Source organism: Bufo bufo, chromosome 10 (genome assembly GCF_905171765.1).
Source record: "Bufo bufo chromosome 10, aBufBuf1.1, whole genome shotgun sequence".
NCBI classification, from domain to species: Eukaryota; Metazoa; Chordata; class Amphibia; order Anura; family Bufonidae; genus Bufo; species Bufo bufo.
In genome coordinates, this window is record NC_053398.1 from 141,914,295 (window position 1) to 141,932,647 (window position 18,353).

An 18,353-nucleotide genomic window follows, 5' to 3' on the forward strand; every position below is an offset into this window, starting at 1 on the left:
CTCTGTGACCTTACTCTGTGCAATGTCAGGTCACAGGACAGCGCAGCAGGAGGAGCGCTGGATCTCAGGCACAGCGGTGGCATTGATGGCTGGAACAGTGGAGTTGATTTTGAAAAAAACATTTTTTTAATTAATTTTCCTCCTCTAAAACCTAGGCGTGTCCTATAGGGCGGGGACACGCCCTATAGCAGCGCGACATTGGAAAATTATAATTTTAGTTTTTTGTTTTTTTCAGTTTGCTTTATTGGTAATTTTCAGGACAAAGAATATTTCCACAAAGTACAAACAGATCTATAAATTTAAGAGCTATAGATACAAAAAATAATATAATATGCTCAAGCTAAATATTTAAAATTTTTATTGTGATTTATCATTAGTATAAGAATATTATAGAAATATCATATTTAGATCAATGCAGAACTTCAATGGTAGCAAAACATCTGTACATGTATCCAGTGGTGTAATTATAGGGGATGGAGCCGTCATCGCACCTGAGGTGCCCAAAGAGCCCCCCGGTCACATAATACAGGAGCGGTATTATCAGCGGGCGGTGCAGCGGTATTAACAGGGTGGCACACACTTCTCCAGGGGCATAACTATAGGGGGTGCAGAGGAAGCAGTCACACCTGGGCCCTGGAACCCGAAGATCACATAAGAAGATACAATTATGATTAGTAAATGAGAAGCCCCGTTACAGATTTTGCATTGGGGCTTTAGGAGCAGATGCCAACAGCGCTCCTATCAAAAAGACATTGGCGGCTTCACCAGTCCTCAGAAGCCTGTCCTCAGTGTGGTCCATGATGTATGGCCATGAGTGATGATTATGGAGAAAGTCTCATTAATAGATGTACTGTTCTGGGTATCTTGACTGGATGCCACCAGAAAGGAAGGTATTCATGGCCACCATGTTGGTTATCTGACGGTGGGTACTGTGATGCAATATGGAGCAAATCAAATTTTTTTTTGATTGATTATAAGTAACGAATGGTCTTCTGATAACGCGAAGACTGATTTAGGCCAGGGTCCATAAAAGGTCCGAGCCAAAGATTTGAATGAGTTGCGCGGTTCTTACGTCTTCTTCTTAAGGTCCTCCAATCTTTTTGACAGATCTTCAAAGTCTATGTCCTCGTATGGAGCGGGGTCGTTTGTTGGTGACAGATGAGCGGGGCTGACCGGTACTGACGGAAGCTTCGGTAATGCTAGATGGTCATACTTCTCAGGGAAATTTGGCCCTGGTTTGGTGTCAGCACCTGCAAATGGCAAGAAATGATGTCAACATCAGTATCATAGTTTGTTAGTCTGGCGTAGGTGAGCGTAGGTGAGCTTAAAAGGGTTTCTGAGACTTTAATACTCATGACCTAATCATATCTGATCGGCAGGGGTCCGACACCCGCCGATCAGCTGTTTGAGGTGCCCCTTTGAGCACCGCTGCCTTCTCCCTACTCGCCAAGCTCAGTGCCGTACATTGTATATTTCCACCTGAAGAAGGGGTGTTTTTTTTCCCCGAAACGCGTTGTGAAGCGTTTCTGTAACCAATAAAATATTTGAAGACTGCTAATAACGCCAACTGGCCGGTCCGTTTTTGCGCCAAGGGATGATTCTTCTTGTACATTGTATAGCGGCTGTGCTTGGTATCGCGCATTCACTTCTATGGGGCTGAGCAATGCCTAGGTCATGTGACCGATGGACGTGTATGGCAAAAACTGCTGAGACCAGTGATCGCCTGCTGAGGTCATGTGCAGGGCATGGCACCACTGCAGCCATGTAAAAAAAAAATCTGGGCAGGGGTCCTGGAGCAGAGGGGGTTTGAACTGATGATTGTGCATTATTTTGTTATTTTAAGACCTTCCACGCCTGGTTATTTTTTCTATTAACTTGGACAAACCCTTTAAATAATCCTTTCATTCCATAAACGCAATTTCTCTTATTGCATTACAATATCTGAGTCAGAATATAGGATAAAGTCCGACAGAACCCATAATAGTCAATCAGGGCTGCGGGGCATTGTTTTTGTTGTTCTCCTATGAGAGAGCAGAACAGTAGCAATAAGTCACATAGATGTGAACAGAGGCTTAGGGTACGGACACAGGGTCAGGTATCTGTGGAAGCCAAAATCCAGGAGTGAATTCAAAAAGAGAAGTTGTTTTTGCCCTTTATATTTTTTCTACCTTAGGGGCTCTTTCACACGAGCGGATGCCGTGCGAGTAATCTGCTGCGTAAAAGAGAGCCAAGCCCCGTTCCGGACAGCACAGACACAGAGCATTAACATGATTGATGACGCTCCGTGCCTCTCTGTGACCTTTTTACTACAAAATCACAGTGACAACTTTATCTCACCGAGAGGCACAGAGCATCATCAATCATGTTAATGCTCCGTGTCTCTGCTGTCTGGAACAGGGCTTGGCTCTCTTTTACGCAGCAGATTACCCGCACGGCATCCGCTCGTGTGAAAGAGCCCTTAAGGCTACATTTACACAAACGTATTTTGTTTCCGTGTCCGTTCTGGGGGTTTTTGCGGATTGGTTGTGGACTCATTCACTTCAATGGGGCCAAGGATAGGCATTGTTACAATGGATCCGCAAAAAAAAAACGGATGCAACACGGACGTCAACCATATTTTTTGCAGACCGCAAAATACCTACGGTCGTGTGAATGTAGCCTTATGATTAACTCCTGATTTTAGTTTCCAAAACTGCATCCGGGAGCCTCATGTATGACTTCAGAGAGGTGGTACTCCTATGTAGATTCACAGCACCTGGGGATGTGAACCAATTACGCCAATCCTGGAGCCTATCTGGATTTTTGTTAATGGTCAAACTGCTGCTCGTTCATCAGGCAATGCTTAAAGGGGTTATCCCATCTTAGACAATGGGGGCATATCGCTAGGATATGCCCCCATTGTCTGATAGGTGCGGGTCCCACCTCTGGGACCTGCACCTACAAGGAGAACGGAGCCGGGGAAAGTTGTGGCTGGAGGACCCCGGGTTTCCCGGGGTCCATCCACCACCAGGCGCAGCTCCCCGCCTCTCCCATTGAAGTGAATGGGAGCGCACCGTGCATGTGCGGACACTGCTCCCATTTATTTCTATGGGGCCGACGGAAATAGCCGAGCCAGCGCTTGGCAATTTTCTGCGGCTCCATAGAAATTAATGGAGCGCGTGCGCAGTGCGCCCTCCTTAACTTTCTCCGCTACGTTCTCCTTGTAGGTGCGGGTCCCAGAGGTGAGACCCGCACCTATCAGACAATGGGGGCATATCCTAGCGATACGCCCACATTGTCTAAGATGGGATAACCCCTTTAAAAATCATTGTTTGCCGGCGGCTGTCTAATCATGATCTGCCGGCGGCTGTCTAATCATGATCTGCCACCGGCAAACCATTATACAGCATGGGAACGAGCGATGGCATAGCAGAGGAGATTTCTGCATGTAATAGCAGCGGTCTCCTCCGCTAGATAGCAGGCGATTGCAGGAAGGGAACGCCCCGCTCCTGACAATCGCTTGCTCAATTGGCCTGTGTAATACAGGCTTTAGAACTGATATAATAACCCACCACAGAGCTCTGCAATTCTTACTAGATTTTGGAGCAGTGCATAGTGTCTCAATACACAAATGTGGTAAAAGACTATGGATGTTGCCGGCGGAATTGTATTCGTACATGAATGTGCAAATTCTCATCCCCCGCTTTTTTTATTTATTATCTGTTTAGGAGCAGCCAATAACAGGAGGAGGCAGATACCAGTAATGAATGACCATACTGGGCATGCACTGAACCTGGAATGAATGCACTTACCTATATCATGCGCAGGAAAAACCCGTGGGTCTGGTCCAGGGGGTTTCAGCTGAGAAAATACAAAGAGAACGTTGTTGGTTTTAAAGTGTTCAGTTATGTTGGTCTGTGTGGATGGAGGATGACTTGTAGTCTACTCATTGATTTCTGTTGTGGACGTGCTCTGTGACCTGTGCAGAGGTCATTGTGCAGGGAGGGGGAGGAGGTGAGATGTAACATCACCTAATGTGAATGCAGGATTCTGTGTTATACATATAGAGGTGTTATCTGTTATTGTAATGCTACCTGGGATAATGAGATGACTACTGAAAAGGGAACTCTACAGAACGGGAAATGTCAGCCTATTATGAGGGTCAATGGTCAGCGTGGAAACCGCAAGATTTCAGGGTGTTGTAGATGGCATAGAAAATTTTAATAAAATCCTAAAATTCTTAAAAATATTATTATAAGAACCTGATTTAACTAATAGGTCATTTTCTACTGACACATTCCCTTTAGAAGGCACATGGGACTGCATAGTATCAGTCCCTGCTACGTTGGAGCACTGGACATATTTACTAAAGACTAGCGTTTAACATGCAAGTCCTAGTAGAAAAACCTGAACAAACAACGAATTTATTGAAAGGTGCAAACTGTCTATGTGCCAGAACGGCTTTGGGGTGTAATTTTCGCCAGTTTTGTGGAGCACATGTTGTTGAATAAGTTGGGCCAAGAAGGTCCTGCCCATGTCCTGTTATGTTCTTATACAAGGGTATCGGAAAATAAAGTAAATGGTTGCAAAATTTGCAACTTTTTTACATAAAAAAAAAAAACTGGTGTACTGCTATACTAAGTGACTCCCGTTCTGTCTTATTGGAGTGAGGACTCCACTGTTGTACTAGACTAAGAAAAGATATTGGAGAAAATGGCGTAAAACTCTCCTGTAATACTTTGTTCCATCATAAAGAGATGCCAGTTCTGCTTTCAATACTTACTAAATCATAGGATGGAGGAAAGCTTGGGGTGGGTGGTTTTCCCCTAGGGGGCGGCTGTATAAAAGTGCACTCCTCATAGATTCCTACTTCAGGAAGAATCTGCTATGAATAAAGTTAGAAAACGATGGACATTGTGTATGGTGCAATATTTTATATATTATATAGCGCAATATTTATTGTGCATAGATTATATCTCACTGACTGGAGAGCTATGGGTGTCTGTGAATCAGCTAGCCATACTTACTGTTTTCTGGGGATATGGACCCCTGGCATTGCTGCTGAAGTCACCTCCACCTCCCCAGCCGCCGGGTCCTCCTTTTTTATCATTATTTGTAAAATCTGTATGACTTCCATCAACGAATCCAGAAGGCACTTCGCTCTAGAGAAAGAACAGTGCTTAGACTCTGGTCCAGTGTAGTGCCCTGGAGCAAGGGTACTTAGGGGCTATGGATATTTATGGACATTTGCCCATATTGCTACTACACAAAGCCATCAACTCACTACTTTATTGCACTTGGAAGGGTTAACTTGCACTACAATTTATGCCGTTGTTTACATTTACGCTATTTTTTGTATTGCTGAACTGCAGTTTATATGCTTATTGTAATATATCCTGTTCATTTGCCCTGTTATTATTGCACTATATCTGCACTGCACTGTGGAAAGAGTTAATGCACAGCCATCTAAGACTGAGAGACTTTGGGACTTTCTATCTATGCACTAAGAAGTTAGAAATCTTCCACAGTTACTCTAAGGGACTATGCAAAGTTTTGCAGGGAAAAAACAGACACACGAAACTTTTGACTGTCTGGTTTAGCTCTGTTGCTTAGTTATTCCCATAGACTTTTATGGAAACTCTATACAAATCCATGACAGACTAAAATTGCAACATTGTTTCTGTTTAGGCTGTGATTCTCCACTCCTCACACTAGAAGGTTCTAGTTCAGCTAGAAACTAAGGAGAGCATCCCTAGTTGTCTGCAGTGCTTAGTAGGAGTAAGACTCTGCCAGTCTGCATGAGTGACCAGAAGAAGACACTGAGATGGGGATACTCTGCCACAGACGCTAGGTCACCAGCCTTTTGACCAGAGAGCCAGTCGGATCACTGAGCCACAGATTCTGGGCCACCAACCCTTTGGCTAGAGTACCAGTCTCCTGTGAGATAGAAGGACAGCTAGCTCAGGCCTTGCCTCAGCATTAAACCATCTTCTGCCAGGGAGGAGACTGGAGAAGCCAGCCCCATGCCTCGCCTGTATTGTATTGCACCTGAGTTCCTCCAGTAAAGAGGCAGACTGGTTTACTGCAAAAAGGATATAACAAATATATTGTGGCTCTCCCATATCCGATTTAGGGTTAAGGTGCTCTGTTTTTTGGATGGTTCACCTAATCATCCACAATAGATTGCAGGAATTCAAAAATAAAAGTAAACACAGGCACTCACCATCTGGTAGGATGTATAAATTTTTAGTTTACTCAATGGGATTAATATAGTCGGTACAATATATATGTATATATTAAAATGTCAATACACTGTAGATCAAATAAAATATCTATACACTGTAGATCAATAAAAACATATAGCCTAACTCCTACCGGTAATTTCTTGCTTGCTGGTATATTTCATTCGGAGTATACAATTAAACTGACATATAATATGTGATACAATCAATATATAAACCTTGTGCATAAATAGTTGCTATGTGCTCCTTAAATTATATCGAACTGTGAAAAACCATATCATAGGTAGTGTTTCAAAAGTATAACCGCCACAATTGCTGTGTGATTGGTGAAAATAAAGTATCCACGGTAATATAGGTATAAAAATATAAAAAATATAAAAATACAAAATAAAAAAAAAATATGCGATGTGAATTTTGAAAAAAAGTGTCACAAAAAACTATCCCGGTGATAGTCAGTTATCAATTCGATACTCCCAGTCAATAGAGCTTTAGTTTCCCTGAGGGCTAGGTATTACTTGTAGGGCTAGCGTCTGGGGCGTCCCCCTGATGCGCACCCTCTTACCTTACCCTTCCCACGGTATGCTTCGTATAAGGTTGTTCGGTTTGGACAGGCTCAATACTACTGTCTCTCGATATCTGTTGCCCAATACAACGTGGGATATCCACCAGACCTCGATGGTGAGTTGCAGTCACTCCGGGCTGTATTATGCGTAGTTTTCGGCGTCTCGCGTGATCTTGCTCTGAAAACTCAGGACCTTGCCGTGCCCGAGCTTCAACGTGCCAGCAACTTCGGCGTTGTCACGTGGTGTTTCACATGAGGCAGAGCGAGTCAGGTGATGCCGCTTGCGCTCCAATAGATCTTATAGGCTCAGTCTTTATAGTAAAAGACAGTAAAGATGGTAATATTGGATAGTCTATATAGGGTTTTAGGTGGGTAGTCTTTCTCTCCGAAACAGCCAGACGCGTTTCGAGGCATCAACCTCTTCCTCAGTGGCTTCTGAGGAAGAGGTTGATGCCTCGAAACGCGTCTGGCTGTTTCGGAGAGAAAGACTACCCACCTAAAACCCTAAAATTTATACATCCTACCAGATGGTGAGTGCCTGTTTTTACTTTTATTTTTGGTTTACGGCAAACCCTGACTCTCTGGACTTATTTCCCATTGGGGGGCACCACACCTTACCATCCCTTCCAGAGAGCAGCAATTCGTGGTGACACCTCCATGGTGTCCAGTGGACCCAGCGTAGAGCTTTGGCCACCCCAAACCCAGCCATTGCACATGCAGTATACCTCCTATAAACTAAGATGTTATTATAAAACACAATATTCCATAGAGTAGAATGTTAAAAAGCTAAATATGATTTATATTGTCACCGATTCTCACATCTACTTACCATTACTCTTGCATCGGGCTCAAACTGGACGTTGTAATTTTTGGCAATCTCAATCAGGTATCTCTCCACCAGGATTTTTGGAGGGGCTTCTGGGCTTAGTTTATGCATCAGCTGAGGAAAGGGAATAGTTTATAGTTAACTAGGGATAAACCGAGGGGTAGGGGGAGACAAGAAGGGGCTTCCATGCTGTGCTCTGGTGCGAGTCTTTTCCCTACAGGGGCCTCCTCCACCAGTTTGTGTCTTTGAATGGCACCACAATGATTGCTTCCAAGTTCATATACGCCAGTTCATGTACATATGAAACTATTCTTCGACTTACTCTTTGACTGACCGTTCCGATCTGATTTGTCCTACAGAGGTTTCCATATTCTTTGCTGTATTTATGGCAGAGTTGATTGGCCACCTGTAACAAGAATGGAAGTTTTACCAGTACAGGTCAAGGATCAATGTAGAGGTGACCGGATGATAAAACCTAGAATGTATGGGCTCTCAAGAGGGTAAGGTCATGGCAGGAGGTCACATGACGTCGAAACGCAACGTTTTGGAAAGGGCTGCATTTTCTGGGCTGTGGGACTTGTGGGTGTTAGGGTAAGGGTTGTTGGTTACCATGGGTTTTGAGAACCATTTTTGGGGCAAGGCTGGATTCTCCTAGACTCTCATGCATTCTAGGAACATCTGCAGCCACAAAAATGCACATGCAAGGATTTAAATTTTTTTATTTTATTGGCCACACAATTTTGTCTCATCTCAGACAATGGGGGCATATTGCTAGGATATGCCCCCATTGTCTGATAGGTGTGGATCCCACCGCCGGGACTCGCACTGGCTGGAGGACACACTGCGCATGCGCAGCCACCCTCCGTTCATTTTCTATGGGGCCGCCGAAAATCAGTGCTGAACAGTCCCTGTTCCTGTACCAGAAGTAGAGCCTCTGTGCACAGAGCCGCAGGCTCAAGACTGTCAAGGCCGGGCAAGATGGAAGAGAGGGAAGGGGAGCTTCTTCAGCAGCAGACACAGCCCCTCACAGCTTAAAGTGCATCTGTCAGCAGTTTTGTACCTATGACACTGGCTGACCTGTTCCATGTGCATTTGGCAGCTGAAGACATCTGTGTTGGTCCCATGTTCATATGTGCCCGCATTGCTGAGAAAAATGATGTTTTAATATATGCAAATGAGCCTCTAGGAGCAACAGGGGCGTTACCATTACACCTAGAGGCTCTGCTTTCTCTGCAACTACCGCCCCCTCTCCGTTTTAATTGACAGGACCAAGCAGTGAAAACATGCACTCTTTCTGAAGAACGAATCTATTTGGTTATCCCTAAACCATACCTTTCTTGTGAAAATCTGATCCTCCGTTCCTGATAAATGCTTCTTTTTATATTTACGGAAATAAGGTTTTTGGTGCACCATGGACAGGGCCGCTCCATTTGATGCATATGGCTACATCTGTATCATTGCTACTCTGAAATCTCAAGGACTGTCATTCTAACAAGAGGGGGAAGCACTGAGCACCATTACTGGTGGAGCAGCAGCCCTGCCCATGGTGCACCGGAAATATAAAAGAAAAAGAATAAATAAAAATAAGCTTTTCTCAGAATTTGAGGACCCTACATGGTGGTATGCTTACTTTAAAACCAATTTTGGAGGTCACAAATTCCCTTTAACAGGTAATTTCTTGGTGACAGACTCCTAAAATAAAATTACGGTGTAAATTTGGCATTGGTCAATTCCCTTGCATAATGATCTGTGTTCTTTATCACCATTGTCACTTCCACCTGCTGCAGAATGTTCAGGACCATCAATGACCACTTACTATCTGTAATTCAGAGAGTTCTGTCAGACGTGGTGCAGCCCAGATCACAGTAGACACTGCTTCAGCCAGACCTGGGTCCAGCTCCCTGCACAGAGAGAAAAAAAAGATAAAAGGTCATGGAATACTTCTGGTTTATTAACATGATGACAGTAGAATGACTTATGTTACTGTGTCATTTTGCCTATATGGTTCCCTAAGCTTATGCATTGGTTATATTGTTAATCTGTTTTCCCTTAGTCCTATCTGCAGCACAACGATGGAGGTATATATCCCCATATGTACTGTTAGAACAGATGGAAATGTCGTTAAGTCACCACTACTATATAAGTCACCTAGCTGACCCCCAAAAAAATAATAATGTGTGTGTGGGGGGCGACTTGTGCTGTTGTTAGGACTAAGGGAAAACAGTATAAGGCCTCTTTTACATGACCGTTTTTTTTTTGTTTACGGGCCGTTTTTTGCGTTCTGTATACGGAACCATTCATTTCAGTGGTTCCGCCAAAAAAAACAGAATGTACTCCGTATGCATTTCCGTTTTTCCGTTGAAAGATAGAACATGTCCTATTATTGCCCGCAAATCACGTTCCGTGGCTCCATTCAAGTCAATGGGTCCGCAAAAAAATGGAACACATACGGAAATGCATCCGTATGTCTTCTGTATCTGTTCCGTTTTTGCGGAACCATCTATTGAAAATTTTATGCCCAGCCCAATTTTTTCTATGTAATTACTGTATACTGTATATGCCATACGGAAAAACGGAAACACAACGGAAACAAAAAATGGAACAACGGATCCGTGAAAAACAGACTGCAAAACACTGAGGCTACATGCACACGACCGTGCCGTTTTTTGCGGTCCGCAAAAAACGGAAGCCGCCCGTGTGCCTTTCGCAAATTTGCGGAATGGAACAGGCGGCCCATTGTAGACATGCCTATTCTTGTCCGCAAAACGGACAAGAATAGGACATGCTATATTTTTTTTTGCGGCGCCTCGGAACGGAGCAACGGATGCGGACAAGTGGCCCAAGTGGCCCAAAAACTGTGGCTTGGATGCGGACCCGAAAAACGGTCGTGTGCATGAGGCCTGAAAAAGCCATACGGTCGTGTGAAAGAGGCCTAAATGTAATCAACACTTTCCTTATGTCTTACCAGCAGCAAAATGATGGGAAATTAGGGAATTCAGAAGAATGCCCCCCGCTGGTCACATTGCTTACTTGTCCTGTAGTCATGTGACAATGCAGCCAATTACAGGCCTCTCAGGTTAGTATCAGCACTGAGGCCAGTGATTGGTTGCAGCGGCCATGTGGATGTACAGCGCGTCACCGCTGCAGGTAAATAAACACACTCTGATGGACACCGGAGTGGCGGAGGAGTTAACAGGTCTGCAATTTTTTTAAAGAATTTTTTTATTCTAAAACATTTCCTGCTTTATTTCTTTGGATAACCCCTTTAATTGCAGATTTCAGCGTGTCGCTCTAGCCTTACTTCATTGACTGAATTAATCCAAATCGTGCCAGGAGTAGGTCACAATACAGCTCCAGGATCTCCATAGCTTCCACCATGTAATCCTCTCGGATTATATGTTCCACCCGGATCCGCGCTCTCTCATCCTTACGGCATGATAAATAATCCGCAATCTCCTTCCGAGCTTTCAGTGCCATTTCAGCTGTAGAGATAATAATGTATACTGATTAGGCCTCACGCACACGACCGTTGTTTTGGTCCGCATCCGAGCCGCAGTTTTGGCAGCTCGGATGCAGACCCATTCACTTCAATGGGGCCGCAAAAGATGCGGACAGCACTCCGTGTGCCGTCCGCATCCGTTGCTCCGTTCCGTTGCCCTGCAAAAAAAAATAGAACATGTCCTATTCTTGTCCATTTTGCGGACAAGAATAGGCATTTCTACAATTGGCCTCCCGTTCCGTTTCGCAAAAATTGCGGAAGGCAAACGGCGGCTTCCGTTTTTTGCGGATCCGTGGTTTGCGGACCGCAAAAAACTGAACGGTCGTGTGCATGAGGCCTTAGAGGCATAGTAGACCTACAGGGAGTTATAAAACCGACACGTGAAAAGCGACAACTGATGCTTAGGCCATGAATAGGCTCAAATGGGTTGTCGCTTTTTCCCGCCATATAGTAGCTGGCGGAGGAAAGAATGATCCCAGCCCGGACAGAACAGCACCCCCTGTTTAGTACACCAATTACACTTTAGTGCTTAAAAAACATGAGTGTGACCACGCCACGTGCGCCCTGTCTGTGGGTGCAGTTCAGCAGAGGCTCTTTCTTAAAGGGGTATTCCAACTCAATAACATATCATGTCCTACATTCACCGCGATTACAGTGGGGAGCCAGGAACGACTGGGACCGCAAGCGAGTATTTTATTTCTTTTGAATCATTTGCAGGTCATAAGACATTTTTTAAATTGGGCTGGAATACCCCTTAAAGGGAGGCATCCTCAAACTGCTGTAAAACTACAACTCCCACAATGCCCTGCTGTAGGCTGATACCTGTAGGCTGTTCGGGCATTCTGGCAGTTGTAGTTTTGCAACAGCTGGAGGGCCGCAGTTTGAGGATGCCGTTCTGTCTGGTGACCAGGACCTGTCTCCTCTCCTGACGAGCCTTTTATAGTAAATGCTTGTATTCTCCAAGTAACAACAATTCTAGGGCATCTTAACTCAAAACCCTGCCTTGTGCCGTTCCTCTGTTAACCCTCCTAGAAATATATTGATAAGTTGACAACTGGGTGTTAATAATTCTCTTGTCAGAAGAATGCAGCAGTGATCGGACAGTGTTAGCGGGTGTAAGGACACATTCAGCAACTAGCAACACCCAATGGTCAAAATTTTCATACCTTTCTGGGAGGAATAAGAGAGGAACTGTGCAACAAAAAGCTCCAGACGTGTTATTTCATGAGGAATGCAATTATTTACTAAAAAGGGACAATGTGAGGAGAGGTGACAGTTCTTCTTTCAATCTCCCCGGGCTAATTAAACACAATCTGACGTCACCCCTCACATTAGGATCTCTGTAAACTGTAGAGACACCTTGACATGTGGTTGGTGACACTGCTGTGCAGCCTACTGGCAGTGAATAGCATCCCAGACTCACTTTTTTTCTTTTCCAGCAACTTCAGACGATTAATTGCAAGTCTCAGATTGACCCGGAGGCGCTCACCCTTGAACCCTGACTTCAACATGTTGCCCCCCCTTCAAATAAAAATAAAAATGTAAGAAAAGTTAATTTGCAGATCTTTTTTTTTTTTTTTTTTTTTTTACACACAATATAAGGAAATCAGTTTCTCCATGACAACGTTCTGCTAATCGATATTACATTATGATATTACATTATGATATTACATTATGCAACTTTCTAATAAGCGTTTTCAATATCTCTGTGACCGCTTGCTGTCAGTGAATTATTTATTCTCTTTGACATTCACTGTGTTATAAAAGAAAGCTATGATGCCCCATAAGTCATGAACCTGTGTCAATAGGATATGAGCAGGACAGGATTTCAGACTCTATTCTCTTTCAATGACAGCAAGCAGAGCAAGCATCTTATAAACATTGACTGGGCCCTGAGAATTTTTTTTATAAAAAATAAAATAAACTCCCCTTCCCCCCTTAGGCCTAATGCACACGGCTTTTGGGCAGCCGTTCCGTGCATTGGGGACCGTAATCGCGGTCCCCAATGCACGGTCAATATCCGTGCAGCGGGCCGGACCCATTCAACTTGAATGGGTCCGTGGTCTGTCCACACCGTCAAAAAAATATGACATATAATTTTTTTTGCGGTGCGGAACAACGGAAAGAAACACCACGGAAGCACTCCGTAGTGCTTCCGGTGTTCCGTTCCGTGACACCGTTCCGCATCTCCATTTAAGTGAATGGGTCCGCATCCGTGACGCGGGGTGCACACGGACAGTGGCCGTGGATTGCCGACCCGCCGTTTGCAGGCCGCAATACGGCCACGGCCGTGTGCATGAGGCCTTACTCTGTTTACCTCGGTTCCTGCAGCTCATCTCCTTCTCAGAGGCCAGGGGTGCACCACCAATGAGGCCAGGTGAGGCGATTGCCTCAGGCAGCACCAGGAAGGGGCAAGGGGGGGAGGGCAGCGGAAGTGCCATGGGCAATTTCATTGTGGCAAAGTGGTTAGGTTATGAAATTGGCATGGGAGGGGGGGGGCGTTCCAGTTTTCTCCCCAGGCAGCAGAAAGGCTAGGTGCGCCCTGTCCTGGCTGTAAGTACCACATGCCAACTGCCTGCAATTATAAAAAAGTATAGAAAGCAGGCAAAAAACCCTTTAAGCCATAGCTTATAAAAATCGGAATAATCCCTTTAAGGACAATCAGTTTCTCTTAGGGTGCGTTCACATGACAGATTTTGAAAATCCGCTTCCAAAAATCAGCGTGGATCCCAGGTTTTTTTAAGGTGCATACTTCAAAGCAAAACTTCATTTTCTCCTCGCAGTTGTCGGCAAGTGCGGATGCGTACAGTGTGTTTTTTTGCCACTTCCCACTCATTTCAATGGAAGATTCGGCGCGGATTTGGCACCAGGATAGGGCATGCCGAACCACAGCATGCTGCCCATGGAAATGAATGGGATGCTGCTTTTGGGGCAGATTCCGGTGCAGAAAACTCAGTTTGAATGGGCCTTTAAAGGGACGTTCTCTGTGCTGCTCCTAGTACAGCTTGTAGGGAAAACGAAGAAAACACGAAAAAAATCCTTCTGTTTCTCATCTGCGGGCAGGAAGACGGCGAGGCCGGGCTTTGTTTATGTGACAGTTTCTGTCAGCTAATTAGAATGCGAAACTCTGAGCTCACGTCAGTGATCGAGACAAGAGGCAGGAACCTGAAAGACCGGTATGTGACTCGCAATCTGGGACTGCACTCAGCCGACACGAAAGACGTCACCGCCGAATCAGACCCCACCGCCGCTTGTTTGTATAGTCAAGGAAGAGCTCGAAATTTAACGGACCATAGGCTCCTCTGTACCCCGAAATTATTCAAGTACACCCTACTCTTTCCATCAGAAAGTATCTACCATTAAACTCACCTTCAATTATCCTTGGATTGCCGTCTAAGGGCTATTCCCATCTGAGACAATCCAACAGGATATGCCGTAGATGCAGGTAACGCCACTGCCCCTCCTGGAGGCGGCAGCCGGAGGTGGTCACTAAGCTCCTTCTATAACACCCATACAAGCGAATGTATCACTGCGAGCTGTGCTGTGTCCCTAAGTCGTAAGATGTGGAAACAATGTATCACTGTGAGCTGTGCTGTGTCCATAGGTTGTAAGATGTGGAAACAATGTATCACTGTGAGCTGTGCTGTGTCCATAGGTTGTAAGATGTGGAAACAATGTATCACTGCAAGCTGTGCTGTGTCCCTAAGTCATGTGATGTAGAAACAATGTATCACTGCGAGCTGTGCTGTGTCCATAGGTTGTGAGATGTGGAAACAATGTATCACTGCGAGCTGTGCTGTGTCCCTAAGTTGTGAGATGTGGAAACAATGTATCACTGCGAGCTGTGCTGTGTCCATAAGTCGTGAGATGTGGAAACAATGTATCACTGCGAGCTGTGCTGTGTCCATAAGTCGTGAGATGTGGAAACAATGTATCACTGCGAGCTGTGCTGTGTCCATAGTTTGATAGATGTGGAAACAATGTATCACTGCGAGCTGTGCTGTGTCCATAGATCGTGAGATGTGGAAACAATGTATCACTGTGAGCTGTGCTCTATCCATAAGTCGTGTGATGTGAAAACAATGTATCACTGCGAGCTGTGCTGTGTCCATAAGTCGTGAGATATGGAAATAATGTATCACTGTGAGCTGTGCTGTGTCCATAAGTCGTGAGATGTGGAAACAATGTATCACTGCGAGCTGTGCTGTGTCCATAAGTCGTGAGATATGGAAATAATGTATCACTGTGAGCTGTGCTGTGTCCATAAGTCGTGAGATGTGGAAACAATGTATCACTGCGAGCTGTGTCCATAGTTTGATAGATGTGGAAACAATGTATCACTGCGAGCTGTGCCGTATCCATAAGTTGTGTAATGTGGAAATAATGTATCACTGTGAGCTGTGCTGTGTCCATAGTTTGATAGATGTGGAAACAATGTATCACTGTGAGCTGTGCTGTGTCCATAGTTTGATAGATGTGGAAACAATGTATCACTGTGAGCTGTGCTGTAACCATAAGTCGTGAGATATGGAAATAATGTATCACTGTGAGCTGTGCTGTGTCCATAGGTTGTGAGATGTGGAAACAATGTATCACTGCGAGCTGTACTGTATCCATAAGTTGTGTAATGTGGAAATAATGTATCACTGTGAGCTGTGCTGTAACCATAAGTCGTGAGATATGGAAACAATGTATCACTGCGAGCTGTGCTGTGTCCATAGTTTGATAGATGTGGAAACAATGTATCACTGTGAGCTGTGCTGTAACCATAAGTCGTAAGATATGGAAACAATGTATCACTGCGAGCTGTGCCGTATCCATAAGGCCCCATGCACATGACCACATCCATTTTGCGGACTGCAAAACACGCATACCAGCAGTGCGTGCCCCAGATTTTCCGGGTCCGCACGTCCTACTATCCTTTGTTAAAAAGGCCTATTCTTGACCACAAAATGGACAAGCATAGGACATGTTCTATCTCATTTGCGGGGCCGCAGAACGGACAGACTGACCTATTTGGACAGCACGCCGACCACTGCTGCGGGGGGCTTTTATTCTAGACATAGAGGAGCCATAAATGTCTGAGATGGGGATACGACTTAAAGGGCTTCTTCGTACGAATGCGCTAGAAATGATTGTTAATACGGCGGTAGGTCTGTATGTACTCATAGGACACGGTGTTTATCAGAGACTATTGTCTCGAGCGGCCCCGGGGTCCATCAGATTCGGGCTAGGACAGAGCACGCCCTGAGTTTCATGCTTCATTGTGGATAAACAGAGGAGCGAACATCGCTAGTTTATTCTATGAATCCCGGCGCAGCCTGCTGTGCAGACGGACGTAAATGATGTGAATAGGGCCTCAGACAGTGGCTAGGTGGTCGGGTCCCACCTCTGGGACTTGCACTTATCTCTAGAAAGGGACCCCCCCAAAGTGAGCGCAGAGCAGCTGCACATGTATGACCACCCTCCATGAGTGTAGCAGTGGCCGCGCTTGCTCAGCTATTCTCAGAACGCCCCTAGAAATTAATAGAGAGCACGCTGCGCATGCGCAGTGCACTCTTCTTCACTTTAGGGGGGTCCGTTCTGGAGATAGGTGCTGGTCTCAGAGGTGGGACCCGCACCTATCTAACTTTCATGCCATATCCTAGTGATACACCATCAAATGTCAGAGATGACACAACCCCTTTAAATGACGCTTATTTTACGTTTTATCGCGTTCGTCCAAATTTTCGTTAAAGGGGTTGGGAATAACCACAGTAAGCGCCGACCTGGGGTGGCCGGAATTACAGAGGCCGTTTCTGCAACTCCTATGACAGTGGATGAGCGCTCCACTGTTTCCGTACCTCAGGGTTTTGTCTTGCTTCCATTCACTGCTATAAGAGATACGGAAACAGCGTCGCGCCGCCTCTCTGTCATTTTTACGTAATTCCACCTCCCACTGCTTTACTGGTCTTACTGTGGTTGTTCCCACCTTAGTCCTTTAAAAGTGTCCAGGATTAGAAAAGCTCGGAAGTAGCATGATGTGGACAGAGTTTGAGCGCTACGTGGCGACACACAGTTGCGTAATACCGCTACATCTACTCACCTGTCGCACCTAATGTTACCAAATGGGGCGGCGTTGCGACACAGAAATTGATGGAAATCCAACTTCTATACGAACACATTACTTATCATTAGCTGCGACTTTCTGATCTGAACGTCGCCATGTAGTCCTCGCCTTCGCCCACATGCTGCGTCATTTGTAACTAGAAATCTTAGCGCCGTAAACGAATCTATATTCTAGATAATCTAATAAAAGCAATAATAACCATCCACTAATACATCAAAGACTACGAACACAAATGATCGGCTTTGGTAAGACTTGTATTACTATTACTCGCAGCTTTTTTGTTGTTTTTTTATGTTATTTTTGTAAATTGGTCAGATCTATTAGCTCAGGGAAATCTGATACCGGGTGCGATACCGTAAGTCACTGTAACATACAACCTGCTAGAAAAAGGGATACATACAATTTACATGAAGGGGTAAGTTTACCTGAGCTCTGTCCCGGTAGCAGCAGAGGGAAGTAATCCGGGCTCGGAGCAGTCTGACAGGATATGTGAGTGTATTTACTGGGGAGAGAGGCGGACACGTGTTCTGTGCCGTGATGTCATCGATGGGTGGGGATCATGGGATTTGTATGACCGCATTGTACCATTCCTCACCTGGGTGTGTGGCTGTGGTACATGCTCAGCATGGCAGCCGAGGAGCTGAGCTCTGTCCACAGCAGCACAAATGGCATCATGTGAAGGCAGCTGCTCAAATGGGCATCAATGGCTTCCTGTGGGTTTTAAGGGATTGTCTGGTTTTGTAGAAAGTCTATTGCATTGGAGGCATCTGAATGTGGGAACCTGTGCAGCAGTGCCCCATAGCAATGCCCACCACAGTGCCCCGTAACGATGCTCACTACAGTGCCCCATAACAATGTCCCCCACAGAGACCAATAACAGTGCTCATCACAGTGCCCCATAACAGTGCCCACCGCAGTGCCCCATAACGATGCTCACTACAGTGCCCCATAACAATGTCCCCCACAGAGACCAATAACAGTGCCCACCGCAGTGCCCCGTAACGATGCTCACTACAGTGCCCCATAACAATGCCAACCACAGTGCCCCGTAACGATGCTCACTACAGTGCCCCATAACAATGTCCCCCACAGAGACCAATAACAGTGCTCATCACAGTGCCCCATAACAGTGCCCA

General features: G+C 45.3%; 1 protein-coding gene across 4 annotated transcripts; it reads right to left on the reverse strand.

The window, feature by feature from the left end:
• Window positions 1-232: 232 nt before the first annotated feature.
• Window positions 233-17,711, reverse strand: LOC120980670 (IST1 homolog). 4 transcript variants are annotated; one of them, XM_040409910.1, is made up of 10 exons: window positions 17,643-17,711; window positions 12,532-12,629; window positions 10,911-11,091; window positions 9,426-9,510; window positions 7,932-8,015; window positions 7,613-7,723; window positions 5,007-5,141; window positions 4,763-4,861; window positions 3,792-3,840; window positions 233-1,250 (listed from the first exon to the last, which is right to left on the reverse strand). In XM_040409910.1, the coding sequence occupies exons 2-10, from the start codon at window positions 12,617-12,619 to the stop codon at window positions 1,069-1,071; spliced, it is 1,014 nt and encodes a 337-aa protein (XP_040265844.1). In that variant the 5' UTR covers window positions 12,620-12,629; window positions 17,643-17,711; the 3' UTR covers window positions 233-1,068. The 4 variants fall into 4 exon arrangements, with proteins under 4 accessions (XP_040265844.1, XP_040265843.1, XP_040265845.1 ...); XM_040409909.1 differs by having other exon boundaries at window positions 4,763-4,864; XM_040409911.1 differs by having other exon boundaries at window positions 4,763-4,864; window positions 12,528-12,629; window positions 17,643-17,674.
• Window positions 17,712-18,353: the final 642 nt, after the last annotated feature.